Source organism: Synchiropus splendidus, chromosome 10 (assembly GCF_027744825.2).
Source record: "Synchiropus splendidus isolate RoL2022-P1 chromosome 10, RoL_Sspl_1.0, whole genome shotgun sequence".
Classification (NCBI taxonomy): domain Eukaryota; kingdom Metazoa; phylum Chordata; class Actinopteri; order Syngnathiformes; family Callionymidae; genus Synchiropus; species Synchiropus splendidus.
This window is the reverse complement of record NC_071343.1, coordinates 9,505,472-9,526,309: the sequence shown is the minus strand read 5'-3', so window position 1 is coordinate 9,526,309 and position 20,838 is coordinate 9,505,472. Positions and strand designations below refer to the sequence as shown.

At 43.6% G+C, this 20,838-nt stretch overlaps 5 gene segments (V, D, J or C); 2 read left to right on the top strand and 3 right to left on the bottom strand.

Moving 5' to 3' along the window:
• The first annotated feature begins 1,682 nt into the window (after window positions 1-1,682).
• LOC128765988 (Ig kappa chain V region Mem5-like) lies at window positions 1,683-9,559 on the top strand. The segment is given in 4 exon segments: window positions 1,683-1,757; window positions 1,944-2,239; window positions 8,234-8,270; window positions 9,146-9,559. Coding segments are annotated over 4 exon segments (702 nt in total).
• Window positions 3,048-10,834, bottom strand: LOC128765990 (Ig kappa chain V region Mem5-like). The segment is given in 4 exon segments: window positions 3,048-3,461; window positions 4,348-4,385; window positions 10,293-10,587; window positions 10,774-10,834. Coding segments are annotated over 4 exon segments (702 nt in total).
• LOC128765991 (immunoglobulin kappa variable 6D-21-like) lies at window positions 5,013-5,745 on the bottom strand. The segment is given in 2 exon segments: window positions 5,013-5,476; window positions 5,663-5,745. Coding segments are annotated over 2 exon segments (360 nt in total).
• A 2,299-nt stretch (window positions 10,835-13,133) lies between the features above and the next one.
• LOC128765870 (Ig kappa chain V region Mem5-like) lies at window positions 13,134-15,939 on the top strand. The segment is given in 4 exon segments: window positions 13,134-13,191; window positions 13,378-13,675; window positions 14,585-14,619; window positions 15,510-15,939. Coding segments are annotated over 4 exon segments (702 nt in total).
• Window positions 15,940-16,388: 449 nt separating this feature from the next.
• Window positions 16,389-17,331, bottom strand: LOC128765622 (immunoglobulin kappa variable 3-20-like). The segment is given in 2 exon segments: window positions 16,389-17,070; window positions 17,257-17,331. Coding segments are annotated over 2 exon segments (360 nt in total).
• Window positions 17,332-20,838: the final 3,507 nt, after the last annotated feature.

Sequence of the window (20,838 nt, the reverse complement as noted above, 5' to 3'; positions counted from 1 at the left end):
TTTCCTTGACGGAGAAATGGCCGCCATCTTGGCTGGCGGGCTCATTGTCTGTTGCTGCAGCAGGTGCACGGGTCTGCAGCATCACATGCAGAGTGATTTTCCAGAGGATAAAGTTCCTCTGTCAGATGTACAATGTCCCCCCAAGCCCGTCCAACCTCTTCTGTTGGGGCCTGGCCCAGTGTACCTCAAAAAGTGCACATTACATCACTGACATTCATGTTTCTTCTCTCTTTTTTTGTTCCTAAGGAGACATGAAGAGCGGATTACGACCAACATGAAACATTCACGTCCCCTTGTGTTGCCTCTCCGCCACGGTGCCTTTTTTATCTCTCACTGTGCGTCTTCACGATGATCTCTGATGTCGCCAGTAACAACTGTACAATCAGGTCAATTCAGGTCATGTCACTTATTTGCATCTTTCAATGTAAGTTCACCTTAAGACGTTCACTTCCGGCTCGGAGTCACTCAGTGTGGAAAGGTGACAGCAGGTGGCTCCACTGAGCTGTGACCTGCTCAGAACTCAGTCCTAAATAAATCAACTTCAAGGGGAAATGGTGATTGACAGCGAGGACTGTGAAGAAAGCTCTCAAACGTTTGTCATCCACCTGTGCTGGCCACAGATCTCACCGTGTTCTCAATTCTTTAAATACATTTTCTAAGTCAGGGCAACGCCACACGCTCATAAGCAGCTCACGTGCTCCATGTTGTGCATTTATTTTGTTTTTCAAAGAAGATAATTCACACTCAACCATATCACACTCACTCTCGCACAGTCAACACAGGGTGAACAACAAGTCTTTTACTGAGTGAATAAAAAACGCTGACCACTTCAGATGGAGACAGGCATATGATGAGGTGGAGGCGTGAGGATCATGTGTTGCTGGGCTCCTCTGACGTGAATATTGTGTCTGCCATGACTGAGTCAGAACAGCTTGTCTACATTTGTCTTCCTCTGCTTTTCTTTTCCTTCCTTGAGCACTGCAACATTTGTACTTTGATTCAGTCATGAAGTCTAAAATACTCATCTGAGTTACTCAATGCTGATCCCTTCTCCTGTACATAGAACAGTGGCCACAACACATTTTTTTAAACTCTGTTGTTAGTTATTTATTCATTTTGCTTCGTAATGCAAGACCAGGAGCTGGGTGATGTGGGAGCAATCGATGGTAGGCGAACCGTGGCTCTCATTGCTGTGGTACTAAATATGCAGTTGTGTTGTATGAACATGACAAGACGCCTTTCTTGTCATGTCCAACCCAGAGTTTCCCAATTCACTGATGTTGGTGCTCATCATCCAACAACAACCAATGAATGGATGAACTAGATTAACCAGCATTTTACCCACCAAAAAGTACAACTGAATAACTCATTTCTGGGGTTTAAACACATTTTCCAGTCAATGTTGAACTGGAAAAGAAAAACAAAACAGAAGAGGCAACATCTAAAATTTGATCATCCACGCAAGACAAGAACAAGACACAAATCTCTCCTCAACAGAGGGCACCTATGAGTTCGCACTGAAGCTTCCCTCCAGACTCCTGGCTGTGAGTGAGTGAGAGCTGCTGTGAGGGGAAACACCAGGACATGTTGAGGACACACACACTTGACTGACTCACTGTGTTTGCATGTGTGTCCTTCCTCTCTGCTCGCGGCTCTTAAGAGCTGCCAGTTGATCACTGAGTGTCCACAAGACGCCGCCACCACGATGATGATGTCACTGAGTCCACTGCTGCTCACCCTGGGCCTCCTTGTTCACGGTGAGACTCTTCTGGAGACTTTGACAAGCAGCTTCAGCAGCAGGACCTTCTGCTGTGATGGAGAAAGACTGAAAGAAGCAGCTTCCACCTTCATCCTTCTCTTCTCTGTCTTCAAGAAATGATGCTTCTGTCTTCATGTTGATCTCACTGGAGTTGACTCCTCAACTCTTCTTCTGTGTTTTCCAGGATCATCAGGAGACATCGTCCTGACTCAGAGTCCTGGATCTCAGTCTGTAGCTCCAGGACAGACTGTCTCCATCACTTGTAGAACAAGCTCAGGTGTCAGCAGCTGGCTCCACTGGTTTCTCCAGAAACCTGGTGAAGCTCCTAAACGCCTAATTTATGAAGCATCAACCCGTCAGTCTGGCGTTCCAGATCGTTTCAGTGGACAAGGATCAGGGACACAGTTCACTCTGACCATCAGCAGAGTCCAGCCTGAGGATGCTGGAGTTTATTATTGCATGCAGTCTAACAGTTACCCGTTCACACAGTGAAACAAGGTCGTACAAAAACCTCTGTCAGCTGAAGAGGAACTGATCTGACTCCCCTGCTGCACACAAGTGGAGACACTTCACATCTGCTCATGTTCAGACTGAAGAAGTTTGAGAATTTATTTGACTTCACTTTTGCACTTTTTCTGAAAATACATTTGATCATTCATTAGTTTTTCTATCTTCACTACCTCTCAACTACCTCTCTATATTTCTGCTGATTCGTCACTAAAGTCTCATTTAAACAGAGTCAACGCAACTTTTCAAACATTCTTAACAATGATTTCATTTCACTAATAATGTTGGACATGATCTGCTGATGATGTTCTCAGTGAAGTTTACAATGATCTCACTTTGTTGTTGGTGGTTTGGAAAATAATCAAAAGGAATTGACTCACAATAATGAAACATTCATGACAACACTCACATCCAGGTTAATTTACTCGCATTCTCCACATCAACTGCTGTTTGACTCTTTTGACTTGTGACTCACTCAAAAAATGATATTGATCATCACTTTGCTGCTCATCACGTCAATATGTTGGAGAACAGATCTAGAACATCATGATGGAAGCTTTCTGCTTTCATCTTACTTTTCTCTGTTGTTTTTAATATAATAATATTTGTTTATTTTGTTTGTTTTCTGGACTTCTTTTCTACGGCTGCACTTTTGACGTCACTGTGCTGCTGGAATGATGATCTTTCTCTCCTGTCAGATCAATAAAGGCTTTTCTTTTCTCATCTTAAAGATCATATTCAGACGTGACTAAACAGAGTTGAAAGCAAAGATGTGATGAAGACGTCTTTATTGTCATGAAGTGATCCAAACTCCAAGAAACAAACGAGAGTGAGCGAGGGACAGAAGCAGAGAGCTGCTGGAGTCCAGGCTGGTCTGCTCAGGACTGGGAACACTGCTGTCTCCTCAGTGTCTCTGAGACTGGAGTCTGGGAGCCCTGGGTGGCCTCACAGGTCACAGAGCCCACCGTCCTCCACTGGTCAGCAGGGATGGTCAGGGTGCTGGTCCAGCTGTAGTGGCCGTCCTTCCCCAGCAGCCCGGGGCTCTGGCTCCCCTTCCTGCTTTGGCCGTCCACCTTCCAGGACAGAGTCCAGCCTGACGGGAAGCCCTTGTTGGCCAGACACACCAGCGTGGCCTTCTCTTGCTGCAGCTCCTGGCTGGAGGGGGGCAGCACGGTCAGGGTGGGCTGGAGGTCACCTAGGAGACAGTGGTCACCTGAGATCATTGAGGCTTCTCATAAAACACATTTCACATGAAAGAAGGTGGAGGAGCGAAGGAAGGGAAAAGAAGAGTGGGGGGGCAGGTGGTGTGAGGGAAGGAGAGAGGGAGAGAGAAATGAGAGAGGAAGGAAGAGATGTGTGAGAATGAAGGAAGGGTAAGGGAGCAAGATAATCTATGATACGGCTGGAGTGAAGTTAGAGAGGTTGAAACGAAGGAGAGAGAGGTGAGAGAGAACTGCTGCAGGATGACAGGATGAAACCAGTGATGGTGGGGTTGAGGGAAAGAAGTTGACTGATATAATCACCCTAAACTCCCTCTGTGTCTCTCCCCTCTTCTGGCTTTGGTTTTTGCATCATATAGACTTCAAGCAAAGAAATTTATGATCGACATCTGAAAACATTTCTAACCTGGTTGTACAAACAAGAGGAGGTAGCCGAAATCTGGAGCTTTTTTTGTGAAGAGGAAAAACAAGAGGAAATTTTATTTTGAAATTCAACACTTTTAAAATGTTGTTCATATTTTATTAAACAAAAATGTGGCATTAATGAAAACCTATTCATAATATTTTAAACCTCATCACTGAGGAAAATTCTGCCATTTCAATTCATCATTTCCGACTTTCATGTCGTCCTTCACTTGTTTATATTCATCACTCTTTGTCAAAATCATTTAATCCTTGAATCTAAACTCACATCAGCTCATTCTCTCTTCAAGTCTTTCTTTGTCCACCTGTCACTATTTGTTGCTTCAAATTCACACATTTCACTTTGAAATTCTCCTTTTTGAATCATGAATTTTGAATTAAGACCTCACATCTACTTTCTATTTCTGAGTAAAAACAAGTGTGAGACTGAACACTTACTTCCAACCTCCAGTCTGGTTCCTCCTCCGAACGTGAGCCACAGTGACACAAAGTCAGCCAGTCGTGCTACAAAAACCTCTGTCACACAGAGTGAGTAGAATCAGACTGAGGAACCAGGAACTGCTCATTCTTCTCTCTTCCTTCACTTGGTCAAGGTCATTTCTTTCACGTTTCATCAGCCAGTCTCAAGTCTGTCTCCAACCAGGACTCAGCAGCTTCTTCATGGAGACACAGTGAAGGAGGTGCAGTGGTCAGTGCTGCAGCGTCATGATCCCAAGATCCTGCTTTGACTCCTTCATGATAGTGAATTTCCTCAGGGAACTCCAGATTCCTCCACACTCTAAAACACACACACGTTCATGTGTTACACTTCATTGCATAACAACAGACTATCTGTTGAAAAGGACACAATATTCAGATGAACCTCTGAAGCTGATAATGAAATCATCAATATGCATTGACAAGAAATCAATATTGATTCAATCAATGCTCATAATAGGTCAATCAACCTGTGTGGACATAGACATCCAAAGAAACTAAAGCTGAAGCATCTTCAACAACTGAATCAACAACCAGTCGACTTGTTGAAACTTTTTGGGTTGAGAGTCATTGTGTTCATGGACTGTAGCTGTAGATGGAAATGTATGTCAAAGGATGAGGTGAGGATGAAGTGAATATTCATTCATTCATTCAGTCACACAGGAATGTTTTCTTCATGACATGAATGACTGATGTGACCTGTCAAGTGTCTCCACTTGTGAGCAGCAGTGGAGTCAGATCAGTTCCTCTTCAGCTGACAGAGGTTTTTGTACGACCTTGTTTCACTGTGTGAACGGGTAACTGCTAGACTGCTGACAATAATAAACGCCTGCATCTTCAGGCTGGACTCTGCTGATGGTCAGAGTGAACTGTGTCCCTGATCCTTGTCCACTGAAACGATCTGGAACTCCAGACTGACGGGTTGTAGAGTAGCGAATCAGGAGTTTAGGAGCTCCAGCAGGTTTCTGGAGATACCAGTGGAGGCTGGTGCCAACACTTGTGCCTGTTCTACAAGTGATGGAGACAGTCTGTCCTGGAGCAACAGACTGAGATCCAGGAGTCTGAGTCAGGACGATGTCTCCTGATGACCCTGGAAGACATAGAAGAAGAGTTGTGGAGTCAAGTCCAGTGAGATCAACATGAAGACAGAAGCATCATTTCTTGAAGACAGAGAAGAGAAGGATGAAGGTGGAAGCTGCTTCTTTCAGTCTCTCTCCATCACAGCAGAAGGTCCTGCTGCTGAAGCTGCTTGTCAAAGTCTCCAGAAGAGTCTCACCGTGAACAAGGAGGCCCAGGGTGAGCAGCAGTGGACTCAGTGACATCATCATCGTGGTGGCGGCGTCTTGTGGACACTCAGTGATCAACTGGCAGCTCTTAAGAGCCGCGAGCAGAGAGGAAGGACACACATGCAAACACAGTGAGTCAGTCAAGTGTGTGTGTCCTCAACATGTCCTGGTGTTTCCCCTCACAGCAGCTCTCACTCACTCACAGTCAGGAGTCTGGAGGGAAGCTTCAGTGGGAACTCAGAGGCTCCCTCTGTTGAGGACATTTGAACAATCAACAAGTTTTAGCGCCCCCTTTGTCTTTCATAGGCTTTCAGATATAAGCTGTCGCAGCCTTTGTGAAAATGTACTGTCCTGAACATTGACCACAAAATGAGGTAAAAATGTAACCTCAGAGGTGGGGCACCCGCCATATATGACAAGATGTTTTAAGGGATTTAGAACGTGGTGAGATCTGTGGTCAGCAAAGCAAGATAACTAAGACTTTATTCCATTTTATTACATTTATCACATCAGAGGCAGAAGTTTCCACTTGAACTTGATACATTTAGCAAGGGAAGTTGAGCATGGTCACAGCTCAGTGGAGCCACCTGCTGTCTCTTTTCATGCAAAGTGATTCCAAGCCGGAAGTGAAAGTTTTTGTCCAAACTACGTTATCACAAGCAAATCAGAGAAATGACCTGAAGTGACAGGTGTTAATCACAGTTCAATGGTTAGACACACTAGTCGTACGATAGTCAGAGAGTGTTTTGAGATATAACAAACATCCGCGTTTTACTGTTTCTATCACGCAGCAGTGTCTGTCCACGAGTACCAGTTGGTTTACTTTTCTTTATTTATACATGTTTTTTCCAGAAAAAACAAATAAAATAAAAAAAAAAACGTATCAGATGAATCGCCATCCTAGCACAAAACTGGTTCCAAATATTGTGTCAAACAGGTCATGGTGAAGACTATGATGGAAAGGAAGGTGATCATCACTTTTCACTACATTGATATAATAATGTGTTGCTATTTTGTCCTTTCTCTTCTGTTAGTATCTTATTACTCCAGACTCCTGGCTGTGAGTGAGTGAGAGCTGCTGTGAGGGGAAACACCAGGACATGTTGAGGACACACACACTTGACTGACTCACTGTGTTTGCATGTGTGTCCTTCCTCTCTGCTCGCGGCTCTTAAGAGCTGCCAGTTGATCACTGAGTGTCCACAAGACGCCGCCACCACAATGATGATGTCACTGAGTCCACTGCTGCTCACCCTGGGCCTCCTTGTTCACGGTGAGACTCTTCTGGAGACTTTGACAAGCAGCTTCAGCAGCAGGACCTTCTGCTGTGATGGAGAGAGACTGAAAGAAGCAGCTTGCACCTTCATCCTTCTCTTCTCTGTCTTCCAGAAATCATGCTCCTGTCTTCATATTGATCTCACTGGACTTGACTCCTCAACTCTTCTTCTATGTTTTCCAGGATCATCAGGAGACATCGTCCTGACTCAGAGTCCTGGATCTCAGTCTGTAGCTCCAGGACAGACTGTCTCCATCACTTGTAGAACAAGCACAAGTGTTGGCACCAGCCTCCACTGGTATCTCCAGAAACCTGCTGGAGCTCCTAAACTCCTGATTCGCTACTCTACAACCCGTCAGTCTGGAGTTCCAGATCGTTTCAGTGGACAAGGATCAGGGACACAGTTCACTCTGACCATCAGCAGAGTCCAGCCTGAAGATGCTGGAGTTTATTATTGTCAGCAGGGTTACAGTGGATGCACACAGTGAAACAAGGTCGTACAAAAACCTCTGTCAGCTGAAGAGGAACTGATCTGACTCCACTGCTGCTCACAAGTGGAGACACTTGACAGGTCACATCAGTCATTCATGTCATGAAAACTCTCAATGGTTTAGAATTATTATTATTAATATTATTATTATTATCATTAGCAAAAACCAGCAAATCCTGGTGAGAAAAAGAAAAACATTCCTGAGTGAATGAATGAATGAATATTCACTTCATTCTCATCTCATCTTTTGACATACATTTCCATCGACAGCTACAGTCCATGAGCACAATGACTCTCAACCCAAAAGGTTTCAACTAGTCGACTGGTTCAGTTTCAGTGTTTGAAGATGATTCAGCTTTAGTTTCTTTGGATGTTTCTGTCCACACAGGTTGATTGACCGATCATGACAATCAGCTTCAGTGGTTCTTCTGAATATTGTGTCCAACATGAAGGAGTCAAAGCAGGATCTTGGGATCATGACGCTGCAGCACTGACCACTGCACCTCCTTCACTGTGTCTCCATGAAGAAGCTGCTGAGACCTGGTTGGAGAAAGACTTGAGACTGGCTGATGACATGAAAGAAATGACCTTTGACCTCCTCAAACATTGGACGACATGAGATGAGAAAACAGCAACATCTCTGTGTCTGACAAGGAGAACATGTTTCAGCAGCAACACGTCTGCAAGTGAAGGAAGAGAGAAGAATGAGCAGTTCCTGCTTCCTCAGTCTGATTCTACTCACTGTGTGTGGCAGAGGTTTTTGTAGCACGACTGGCTGACTTTGTGTCACTGTGGCTCACGTTCGGAGGAGGAACCAGACTGGAGGTTGGAAGTAAGTGTTCAGTCTCACACTTGTTTTTACTCAGAAATAGAAAGTAGATGTGACATTTTGATTGAAGATTCAGAAGTCAAAGAGGAGATTTTCAAAGTGGAACTTGATAACTTGAAGCAGCAAATAGTGAATCTAGTCAGTCTTCAGGAGACAAGTGGACAAAGAGTTGAAGAGAGAATGAGCTGATATGCGTTTGGATTGAAGGATGAAATGATTTTGAAAATGAGAGATGAATATGAACAAGTGAAGGATGAGATGAAAGTCTGAAATGATGAGTTGAAATGGAAGAATTTTCATCACTGAAGAGGTTTAAAAGATTATGAATAGGTTTTCATGAATGCCACTATTTTATATGAATGTCATTTTGATGTCTTCAATGAAAAAAACACCAATCTTCACAAAACAAGCTCAAGATAATCGCTACCTCCTCTACTTTGTCCAACCAGGGTGGAAACATTTTCAGATGCAGATCATAAATTTCTTTGCTTGAAGTCTTTATGATGCAAAAACCAAAGCCAGAAGAGAGGAGAGACAGAGAGGGAGTTTAGGTATATTTCAGTCCAGTTCTTTGCCTCAACCCCACCATCACTGCTTTCATCCTGTCATCCTGCAGCAGTTCTCTCTCACCTCTCTCTCCTTCGTTTCAACCTCTCTAACTTCACTCCAGCCGTATCATAGATTATCTTGCTCCCTTACCCTTCCTTCATTCTCACACATCTCTTCCTTCCTCTCTCATTTCTCTCTCCCTCCCTTCTTCCCTCACACCACCTGCCCCCCCCACTCTTCTTTTCCCTTCCTTCGCTCGTCCACTTTCCTTCATGTGAAATGTGTTTTATGAGAAGCCTCAATGATCTCAGGTGACCACTGTCTCCTAGGTGACCTCCAGCCCACCCTGACCGTGCTGCCCCCCTCCAGCCAGGAGCTGCAGCAAGAGAAGGCCACGCTGGTGTGTCTGGCCAACAAGGGCTTCCCGTCAGGCTGGACTCTGTCCTGGAAGGTGGACGGCCAAAGCAGGAAGGGGAGCCAGAGCCCCGGGCTGCTGGGGAAGGACGGCCACTACAGCTGGACCAGCACCCTGACCATCCCTGCTGACCAGTGGAGGACGGTGGGCTCTGTGACCTGTGAGGCCACCCAGGGCTCCCAGACTCCAGTCTCAGAGACACTGAGGAGACAGCAGTGTTCCCAGTCCTGAGCAGACCAGCCTGGACTCCAGCAGCTCTCTGCTTCTGTCCCTCGCTCACTCTCGTTTGTTTCTTGGAGTTTGGATCACTTCATGACAATAAAGACGTCTTCATCACATCTTTGGTTTCGACTCTGTTTCGTCAGGTCTGAATATGATCTTTAAGATGACAAAAGAAAAGCCTATTGATCTGACAGGAGAGAAAGATCATCATTCCAGCAGCACAGTGACGTCAAAAGTGCAGCCGTAGAAAAGAAGTCCAGAAAACAAACAACAATCCAAATATGAAAATAAACAAATATTAAAAACAACAGAGAAAAGTAAGATTAAAGCAGTCAAACCGCAGTTTATGTGAAGAAGGTGAGTAAATGTAGAAAATCTGAGGAGCAGTAGATGAGATGAGAAGTGAGTGTTGTTGTTATGAATCTTTCATTATTGTTAGTCAATTCCACTTGAATAGATTCTTCCCCTTGATTATTTTCCAAACCACCAACAACAAAGTGAGATCATTGTAAAGTTCACTGAGAACATCATCAGCAGATCATGTCCAACATTATTAGTGAAATGAAATCTATATGAAGAATGTCTCTGAAGTTGCGTGCACTTATTTTAAATAAGACTTTGGTGACGAATCAGCAGAAATATTGAGAGGTAGTTGTGAGGTAGTGAAGTTAGAAAAACTAATAAATCATCAAAAGTGTGAAGTCAAAAAAATTCTCTAAGTTCTTCAACGTGAACATGAGCAGATGTGAAGTGTCTCCACTTGTGTGGAGCAGTGGAGTCAGATCAGTTCCTCTTCAGCTGACGGAGGTTTTTGTACGACCTTGTTTCACTGTGTGAACGGGTAACTGCTATGCTGCATGCAAAAATAAACTCCTGCATCTTCAGGCTGGACTCTGCTGATGGTGAGAGTGAACTGTGTCCCTGATCCTTGTCCACTGAAACGATCTGGAACGCCAGACTGACGGGTTGATGCATCATAAATTAGGCATTTAGGAGCTTCACCAGGCTTCTGGAGAAACCAGTTGAGCCAGCTGCTGACACCTGAGCTTGTTCTACAAGTGATGGAGACAGTCTGTCCTGGAGCTACAGACTGAGATCCAGGAGTCTGAGTCAGGACGATGTCTCCTGATGAACCTGGAAAACATAGAAGAAGAGTTGTGGAGTCAAGTCCAGTGAGATCAACATGAAGACAGAAGCATCATTTCTTGAAGACAGAGAAGAGAAGGATGAAGGTGGAAGCTGCTTCTTTCAGTCTCTCTCCATCACAGCAGAAGGTCCTGCTGTTGAAGCTGCTTGTCAAAGTCTCCAGAAGAGTCTCACCGTGAACAAGGAGGCCCAGGGTGAGCAGCAGTGGACTCAGTGACATCATCATTGTGGTGGCGGCGTCTTGTGGACACTCAGTGATCAACTGGCAGCTCTTAAGAGCCGTGAGCAGAGAGGAAGGACACACATGCAAACACAGTGAGTCAGTCAAGTGTGTGTGTCCTCAACATGTCCTGGTGTTTCCCCTCACAGCAGCTCTCACTCACTCACAGCCAGGAGTCTGGAGGGAAGCTTCAGTGGGAACTCAGAGGCTCCCTCTGCTGAGGACATCTGAGCATTCAGACTTTTTTACGCCCCCTAGTTTACTTCACCTTTAGGGTACATTGTTCCTCTTAATCATCGTGTTTTTCTCACATGGACTTACAGATTTGAGATGTAGCATGTCTTGTACATGAAACGTTAAGTTAATTTAATAATTTCAACTTTCTGTGGAGCAAAGGTTTCACTGGATGAGGATGTTATGTGTTTGAATCTGAGTAGCCTGTCGGTCAGCAGAGACCCTACTCTTTGTGCTCCATTTGAACCAGTCTAAACTGTTTCAACTAGTAGTAGTAGAGTAGAGAAAAGATGGAGCAGCTGAGCTGCGTCCTCCTGCTTCTCCCTCAACTCACCCACAATTAGGGTTTTGGTGGCGCCTGAACCTTGTAACCTGTCATTCGCCGGAGCATCGCCTTGATGTGGGTCTGACTATGGAGAGGAACACTTTTGTACACAATGTAAAATGAACTAACATCAAGAAAGTGGGATTTGAACACGAGTTGCTCTGTATAATTAGATCCAAAAAGAAAGAAAAAAGTCCAATTTGTCTCCTGACAAGTGTCCAGTGACACAGGACCATGCTGATCTGACCCTGTAAATCCTGGGACGCCTGCACACTCCTCAGTACGGGACAGTGGCCCAGCGTCGGGCTACATGCCTGACATACAGATCATATGTTCTCTTTGTGTGTTTTGGTGTTCGCCCAGGCCAACAAAATATTTCAATTATTCAGGACATAATGAGATCTGTGGTCAATAAAGCAGGACCACTAATGAAGAGTCCTCTGTGAGAAACAGAAGTTTCCACTTGATATATTTAGCACAGAGTGGTGAGCATGGTCACAGCTCAGTGGAGCCACCTGCTGCCTCCTTTCATGCTGAGTGACTCCCAGCAGGAAGTGAAAGTTTTAGTCCAACCTGTTTTATCAGACGCAAATCAGAGGAATGACCCGAAGTGACAGGTGTAACTGTTGAAATAGGAAATCAATGTGGAGACTGAAGATGACTTGAATTAGTTCATAATCATTTAATCTTTGATAATATTAAAATGATTGGTATCATTGTTGCAGGTCTCAGCCAAGAGAGTCCATAAGTAGATAAGGTTCCTGCAGAACAAGAGGGAATAATGAGACAGGCCCCAGGTGGACATGAAACCAGGAGTGGAAGCTGCAGTGTAACTACCGAGCTTCTTACAGGATGCACAGAAGGCTGCTGGAGAACTAGGCCTCTGGTTTTAAATGTGCTTCCTGTGAGCCAACTTTGTGCCTTTCTCACCTTCACCAATGGGAGCGTGAACATCATGTTACTGTATATAGAAGACAACATTGCCTCCTGTGACCAGTTTTGGTTTTGTCTGCAGCACCGTAATAGGCTTGGCTAAACTATCCAACAGCGAAGAGTCTGGAGGGCATGGCACTCTTGGATACACGTGACCTTCCATGACTGTGCAGCATCTAAGATAATATTGCAGAGAGACTGTTATAGTGTTTCCCACAAGCGAGAGAAAGAAATTGTCTATTCTTGTTTGTGAGGCTAAAGAAACATAGAGACTGGAACATAAGAGAAGAAATTTATTTCAGCCAACAAAAGAGCGTTGAGGAGTCAAAATCTGAATTATAGTGTGTTCATTCCACATTTAAGATCAAAGACTCCAGTTGTTTGATCAAATAATGAAAGCAGTTCTCATCCTTTAATACCTCTGCTGGATTAATATCAATGAAACTCAAAAGTCGCAACTGAATGGACTGTAAAACTCTGCTGTTCCAAACATCAGTTTATGACATGAAATGCACAGCATTTTCTGGGAAGAATGCTGAAGCTGATGATCAGAGGAAATTGTTCATGAACACCAGGATCAACTAAGAATGTGGAACACGGTCATCGTTCTGTATTGAATTGACTTAAAAATAAAGTATGGCCGGATGTGTTCCCCTCTTGAGGCTCCATTATAAAGTGAGAGCTGCTGTGAGGGGAAACACCAGGACATGTTGAGGACACACACACTTGACTGACTCACTGTGTTTGCATGTGTGTCCTTCCTCTCTGCTCGCGGCTCTTAAGAGCTGCCAGTTGATCACTGAGTGTCCACAAGACGCCGCCACCACAATGATGATGTCACTGAGTCCACTGCTGCTCACCCTGGGCCTCCTTGTTCACGGTGAGACTCTTCTGGAGACTTTGACAAGCAGCTTCAGCAGCAGGACCTTCTGCTGTGATGGAGAGAGACTGAAAGAAGCAGCTTCCACCTTCATCCTTCTCTTCTCTGACTTCTAGAAATGATGCTCCTGTCTTCATGTTGATCTCACTGGAGTTGACTCCTCAACTCTTCTTCTGTGTTTTCCAGGGTCATCAGGAGACATCGTCCTGACTCAGACTCCTGGATCTCAGTCTGTAGCTCCAGGACAGACTGTCTCCATCACTTGTACAACAAGCACAAATGTTGGAACTGCACTCAACTGGTATCTTCAGAAACCTGCTGAAGCTCCTAAACGCCTGATTTATGCCACTTCATCCCGTCAGTCTGGAGTTCCAGATCGTTTCAGTGGACAAGGATCAGGGACACAGTTCACTCTGACCATCAGCAGAGTCCAGCTTGAGGATGCAGGAGTTTATTATTGCATGCAGCATAACAGTTACCCGTTCACACAGTGAAACAAGGTCGTACAAAAACCTCCGACAGCTGAAGAGGAACTGATCTGACTCCACAGCTGCTCACAAGTGGAGACACTTGACAGGTCACATCAGTCATTCATGTCATGAAAAACTCGCAATGGTTTAGTATTTTTATTGAATGAATGAATGAATGAATATTCACTTCATCCTCACCTCATCCTTTGACATACATTTCCATCTACAGCTACAGTCCATGAACACATTGACTCTCAACCCAAAAGGTTTCAACAAGTCCTTTGGTTGTTGATTCAGTTGTTGAAGATGCTTCAGCTTTAGTTTCTTTGGATGTTTCTGTCCACACAGGTTGATTGACCTATTATGAGCATTGATTGAATCAATATTGATTTCTTATCAATACATATTCATGATTTCATTATCAGCTTCAGAGGTTCATCTGAATATTGTGTCCTTACACAATGTATTGTGTACAGATAGTCTGTTGTTATATGATGAAGTGTAACACATGAAGGTGTGTGTGTTTTAGAGTGTGGAGGAACCTGGAGTTCCCTGAGGAAACTCACTAACATGAAGGAGTCAAACCAGGATCTTGGGATCATGACGCTGCAGCACTGACCACTGCACCTCCTTCACTGTGTCTCCATGAAGAAGCTGCTGAGACCTGGTTGGAGAAAGACTTGAGACTGGCTGATGACACATGAAAGAAATGACCTTTGACCTCCTCACACGTTGGACTACATGAGATGAGAAACCAGCAACATCTCTGTATCTGACAAGGAGAACATGTTTCAGCAGCAACACGTCTGCAAGTGAAGGAAGAGAGAAGAATGAGCAGTTCCTGCTTCCTAAATATGATTCTACTCACTCTGTGTGGCAGAGGTTTTTGTAGCACGACTGGCTGACTTTGTGTCACTGTGGCGCACGTTCGGAGGAGGAACCAGACTGGAGGTTGGCAGTAAGTGTTCACTCTCACACTTGTTTTTACTCAGAAATAGAAAGTAGATGTGACATTTTGATTGAAGATTTAAGAGTCAAATAAAATAATTTCAAGGTGGAACTTGAGAATTTGAAGCAGCAAATAGTGAATCTAGTCAGTCTTCAGGAGACAAGTGGAAAAGAGTTGAAGAGACAATGAGCTGATGTGAGTTTAGATTTCAGGATGAAATCTTTTTGACAAAGAGAGATGAAAATAATGAGTGAAGAACAAGACCAATGTTAGAAATGATGAGATGAAAACCGCTAAGTGTTGTAACAAGATATCCATTAAGCAAATGGATATCTTGTTACTACACTTACATTAAGTTGACTTTCAATCTTTTTTTCACTTTTTTCAGACATGAAAGTATACTATAGTCTTCTTTTTTGATGTTCTATCTGGTAACATGGATTATAGAATTATAGGATGCCATTTTTTTCACAAATTATTCTGCTGTAACAAAGAGAGTGAAGAGGCAAGAGTCAGAGAGGGAGTTACAGTTCACGTCTTTCCCTCAATCACACTGGTTTCATCCTCTAATCCTGCCTTAGTTTTCTCTCCTATCATCCCACTTTCTTTCAACCTCCCGTTGCTTCTTCTTTCTTTACTCCTCTTCTTTCAGTCTTCTTTCTGTCATTCCACTTCTCCTTCCACCCTCTCAAATGCTCTATTTGTACATTTTATTTGTTTTTGTCCTTCTTCTATTCTCACCTCACACATCACCAATTCCTTCCTCTCTCCCTCCCTTCATCCCTCACACCACCTGCCCCCCCACTCTTCTTTTCCCTTCCTTCGCTCCTCCACCTTCCTTCATGTGATACATGAGCGACCAGAAGCCTCAATGATCTCAGGTGACCACTGTCTCCTAGGTGACCTCCAGCCCACCCTGACCGTGCTGCCCCCCTCCAGCCAGGAGCTGCAGCAAGAGAAGGCCACGCTGGTGTGTCTGGCCAACAAGGGCTTCCCGTCAGGCTGGACTCTGTCCTGGAAGGTGGACGGCCAAAGCAGGAAGGGGAGCCAGAGCCCCGGGCTGCTGGGGAAGGACGGCCACTACAGCTGGACCAGCACCCTGACCATCCCTGCTGACCAGTGGAGGACGGTGGGCTCTGTGACCTGTGAGGCCACCCAGGGCTCCCAGACTCCAGTCTCACAGACACTGAGGAGACAGCAGTGTTCCCAGTCCTGAGCAGACCAGCCTGGACTCCAGCAGCTCTCTGCTTCTGTCCCTCGCTCACTCTCTGACCACATGTTCACTCGTTTGTTTCTTGGAGTTTGGATCACTTCATGACAATAAAGACGTCTTCATCACATCTTTGCTTTCAACTCTGTTTAGTCACGTCTGAATATGATCTTTAAGATGAGAAAAGAAAAGCCTTTATTGATCTGACAGGAGAGAAACATCATCATTCCAGCAGCGCAGTGACATCAAAAGTGCAGCCGTAGAAAAGAAGTCCAGAAAACAAACAAAATAAACAAATATTATTATATTAAAAACAACAGAGAAAAGTAAGATGAAAGCAGAAAGCTTCCATCATGATGTTCTAGATCTGTTCTCCAACATATTGACGTGATGAGCAGCAAAGTGATGATCAATATCATGTTTGAGTGAGTCACAAGTCAAAAGAGTCAAACAGCAGTTGATGTGGAGAATGTGAGTAAATGTAAAAAATCTGAGGAGCAGAAGATGTTGGAAACTGAGATGTGAGTGTTGTTATGAATGTTTCATTATTGTGAGTCAATTGCACTTGTATAGTTTCTTCCTCTTGATTCTTTTCCAAACCACCGACAGCAAAGTGAGATATTTGTAAACTTCACTGAGAACATCATCAGCAGATCATGTCCAACATTAATAGTGAAATGAAATCTATATGAAGAATGTCTCTGAAGTTGCGTGCACTTATTTTAAATAAGACTTTGGTGACGAATCAGCAGAAATATTGAGAGGTAGTTGATAGGTAGTGAAGTTAGAAAAACTAATAAATCATCAAAAGTGTGAAGTCAAAAAAATTCTCAAAGTTCTTCAACGTGAACATGAGCAGATGTGAAGTGTCTCCACTTGTGTGGAGCAGTGGAGTCAGATCAGTTCCTCTTCAGCTGACGGAGGTTTTTGTACGACCTTGTTTCACTGTGTGAACGGGTAACTGTTATGCTGCTGACAATAATAAACTCCTGCATCTTCAGGCTGGACTCTGCTGATGGTGAGAGTGAACTGTGTCCCTGATCCTTGTCCACTGAAACGATCTGGAACTCCAGACGCACGGGATGATGCATCATAAATTAGGCGTTTAGGAGCTTCACCAGGCTTCTGGAGAAACCAGTTGAACCAGCTGCTGACACGTGAGCTTGTTCTACAAGTGATGGAGACAGTCTGTCCTGGAGCTACAGACTGAGATCCAGGAGTCTGAGTCAGGACGATGTCTCCTGATGATCCTGGAAAACACAGAAGAAGAGTTGAGGAGTCAAGTCCAGTCAGATCAACATGAAGACAGAAGCATCATTTCTTGAAGACAGAGAAGAGAAGGATGAAGGTGGAAGCTGCTTCTTTCAGTCTCTCTCCATCACAGCAGAAGGTCCTGCTGCTGAAGCTGCTTGTCAAAGTCTCCAGAAGAGTCTCACCGTGAACAAGGAGGCCCAGGGTGAGCAGCAGTGGACTCAGTGACATCATCATTGTGGTGGCGGCGTCTTGTGGACACTCAGTGATCAACTGGCAGCTCTTAAGAGCCGCGAGCAGAGAGGAAGGACACACATGCAAACACAGTGAGTCAGTCAAGTGTGTGTGTCCTCAACATGTCCTGGTGTTTCCCCTCACAGCAGCTCTCACTCACTCACAGTCAGGAGTCTGGAGGGAAGCTTCAGTGGGAACTCAGAGGTGCCCTCTGTCTTACCATAAATCGTGTCTTGTTCCTGTCTCGTGTGGATCATCAGATGTTAGATTTGGTATCTTTCTCATCTTTATTGTCTTCAACAATGTCCAAAAAACACATTCAGATGCCTACTTTATGAGTTTGGTCAGTAGTTTGTCAAGGCCATGTGTGTGATTGAATGGTGGAAGTACTGGATTTCAAATCCCGAGGGCAGATGCGTCCATCCGGTCCTTAAAGGGCTGCAAGAGGTATTCCAACCAATCACAAGGAGACCATTTCTCGATGTTCAATGGTCAACCAACCAAATGTGACCCTGAGGAGCAGTAAGAAGCAGATAAGATGAAGGATGACTCCTGCACACACCTCAGCTCAGGATCCACATTGGGACTACTTGCAGCACCAGCAATACCTCTGAATATATTTTGTGCCTAAGTCAAAACTGACTTGTCACAATCTGTTGTCAGCACAATACATCATTTTAAGAATGTATTACAAGTGAAACAATGGTGTCAGGAGCTGAAGTTTCCTTTGGAACTTCATAGGTTTAGACGCTGAGATGGTCACAGCTCAGTGGAGCCACCTGCTGCCTCCTTTCATGGTGAGTGACTCCGAGCAGGAAGTGAAAGTTTTAGCCGAACCTGCTTCATCAGATGCAAATCAGAGGAATGACCTGAAGTGACTGTTGAAATCAGAGATCCACGTGAAGACACATGACGGCAGTTAAGACTCACAGTGGCAGGAGGAGACACAAGTAGGACGTGACTGTGCAACTAGGTTCTTTAACGTCTTGACACTCTGCGTCCTCAAATGAGGGCATTTCATTTCTGCCTTCTGCTCCATGATACGTTTTAATCTTTGAACTACACCATCTTGTATGACGTCACTATTTTACACATGAAAACAAGATGGCAGGCATGCAGCAGATACCAGACAATGGTGTTGCCGTCGTGACCACCTGACCCGAGACTGAGTCAAGACTGAAACCTGAGTATACAGAGACCATGACCACGTCCGAGTCTTTGAGGATCTGAGGCCAAGTCGAGACCAAGACAAACGGTGCCTCAGAGGAAGAAAGCATGAAAGCGTTTCTGTTCTTGATTTATATTGGAAATAAATGGTTCCACTTTCTATGGCTGACAAACCTAAGCTTCTGCATTCAGTTTGGACAGAGTCCTGTATTTAAGGAATAGTCCTCATAGTTCTAAGTGAAGTGTCGACATTCAAGGGGATGTTTTATCTTTTGATGCAACTCTCTTTCTCAAAGAGAAATACTTATTACACCGCTTCTTAAAAATACAAAAATTCAGTGGGGACATTTCAATTCTTGTGTTTTTGTCTGTTTTGAATATGTCAGCTGTGAAAGCTGTGAAATCATGCATTGAGCTGTATTGACATTTATTTATTTATTTTTATTGTTATGTTTGTTTGGTCCAAGTATGAAGACAGGAGACTGACCCAAACAACGATGAGATGGAGATGAGAGCGGTCAAACCCATGCAGGCAGAGGGAGAACATGCAAACTCCACCCAAAAAGATATTTCTCCTCCTCCTTTGCTATCCGAGGCTCCAGCTGGACATGGAGACCATGATCATACATTTTCTGACGTGACATGTGCTGTGTTAATTCAGTGTGTTAATCTCAACCATCAGGGCCCACGTCATCACCAGCTGCAAAAGCACTTCAGTGTTATGGTGCAGTGGTCTGTTAGGCAGTGCCCCATTTGTCCTGGATGTCAGGAAAGAGGTGATTCAGTTAAAGGGGAAAAGAAAGTGTCCAGCTTTCAGAGGTGCTTTGTGTTATCCTTGGTGGTGGTCAGTGACTGTGGACGACTGGTCAGTCACCCACGCAGGAGTCGCTGCCGGCTGCCTCCGTGGAGGGATGATCGATCAGCTGCTTGTCTCCATCCTTTTGCTGAAATCATGTTTTTATTTACCTACACGATAGATACACTAATGCACTCACTGACCTGTCTTTCTGCGTCTCACTATCTGCATATGGAGGAGAATAATTTTATTGACCTAGTTTTCATGAGCTGCTCTCTCAAGGCCTCGTCTTCAGTCTCTGAGCCATCATTGTTGAGTGAGGTACATTTTTTTCTAAAATTGCTACACCATTTCCTGATCTTTTTCAGGGAGATGGCTCACTACCTAAAAAAAAAAAAAACACGCCTGAGAAATTAACAGCAATTTAATAATGTCACAACATTGCATCCTGGATTTCTTTTCCCTTTTTTAGTTTTGTATATTAGTTTATCTCTTGTCAATTAAAAACACATGAAATTACTCATTGTTCTGTTCCCAAGATAAAAGTTTAAAAAGTCCTTGAAATATTTATAATTTATATTGCTAATCAAAATGCATTAAAAAAAATACACATACAATTACAAAATAGAATTAAAAGCATGCCATGTCTCAATAACACTTTCCCCTGTGTTCTAATATTTAAGAACAAAAATTTTAGTTATATTTATTAAGATTGTTTCTGTTTAGTTCTTGGGCTTGACGGCCCCTTACATTTCTGACAATGTGAAATGTGGCCTCTTGGATGATAAGCTTCTACCTGTTAAAGAGAAGACAAAAAGAAACACACACTGAAGGATGTTGAAGACAATGGTGCAGTCATAGGTAAAAACTCCTGGATCTTCAAAGACAGTGTTATTTTAGGAATAGGCAGGATGTCAGTATGTGACGGTGGGGAAAAATGGACGAGATAACTCGAGTTCCCTTACAGTGGTATAGCTTTCTAAATATAACACACTCTGTCTTAACTGTTGTCATGTTCTCACCTATTTGTCAAGAGAGCTTCAGGATTGCAGTTTTTCACAAGCATGAAACCATGAATTACGTGGCTTATTGAACCTTTGGCAGTGTTGCATTGAGATAAGGTTCTATGAGCAAGAACACTAGTGCCCTCTTTTGGACGTTAAGGAGCATAACATGTTCCTCCTCGGCCAATTTTGAGTAAAATCTCGATTTATTCAGAAGAAAGTCCAGGACATGACCTCAAATTCAGGTTGTATTTTGCAATGACACAATGTAACTCAAGTGTCGAACATTCGCAGCAAAGAATAAATATCTTTATTAATTAAAATGCAATCCATTAGTTACTTATTTATTATTACTTTATTTATTGTTTGTTTTATTTTCTTTTTTAAAATACATTACATTATTTCAATGAGTAATGAGTATGTGTTGTCTCTTCGGAAACATAAACCATCTATCTTGGGGAAAAAAGAAAAAAAAAAGAAAAAAGAAAAAAAAAAATATATATATATATATATATAAATTAAAATAAATATATATATATATATATATATATATATATATATATATA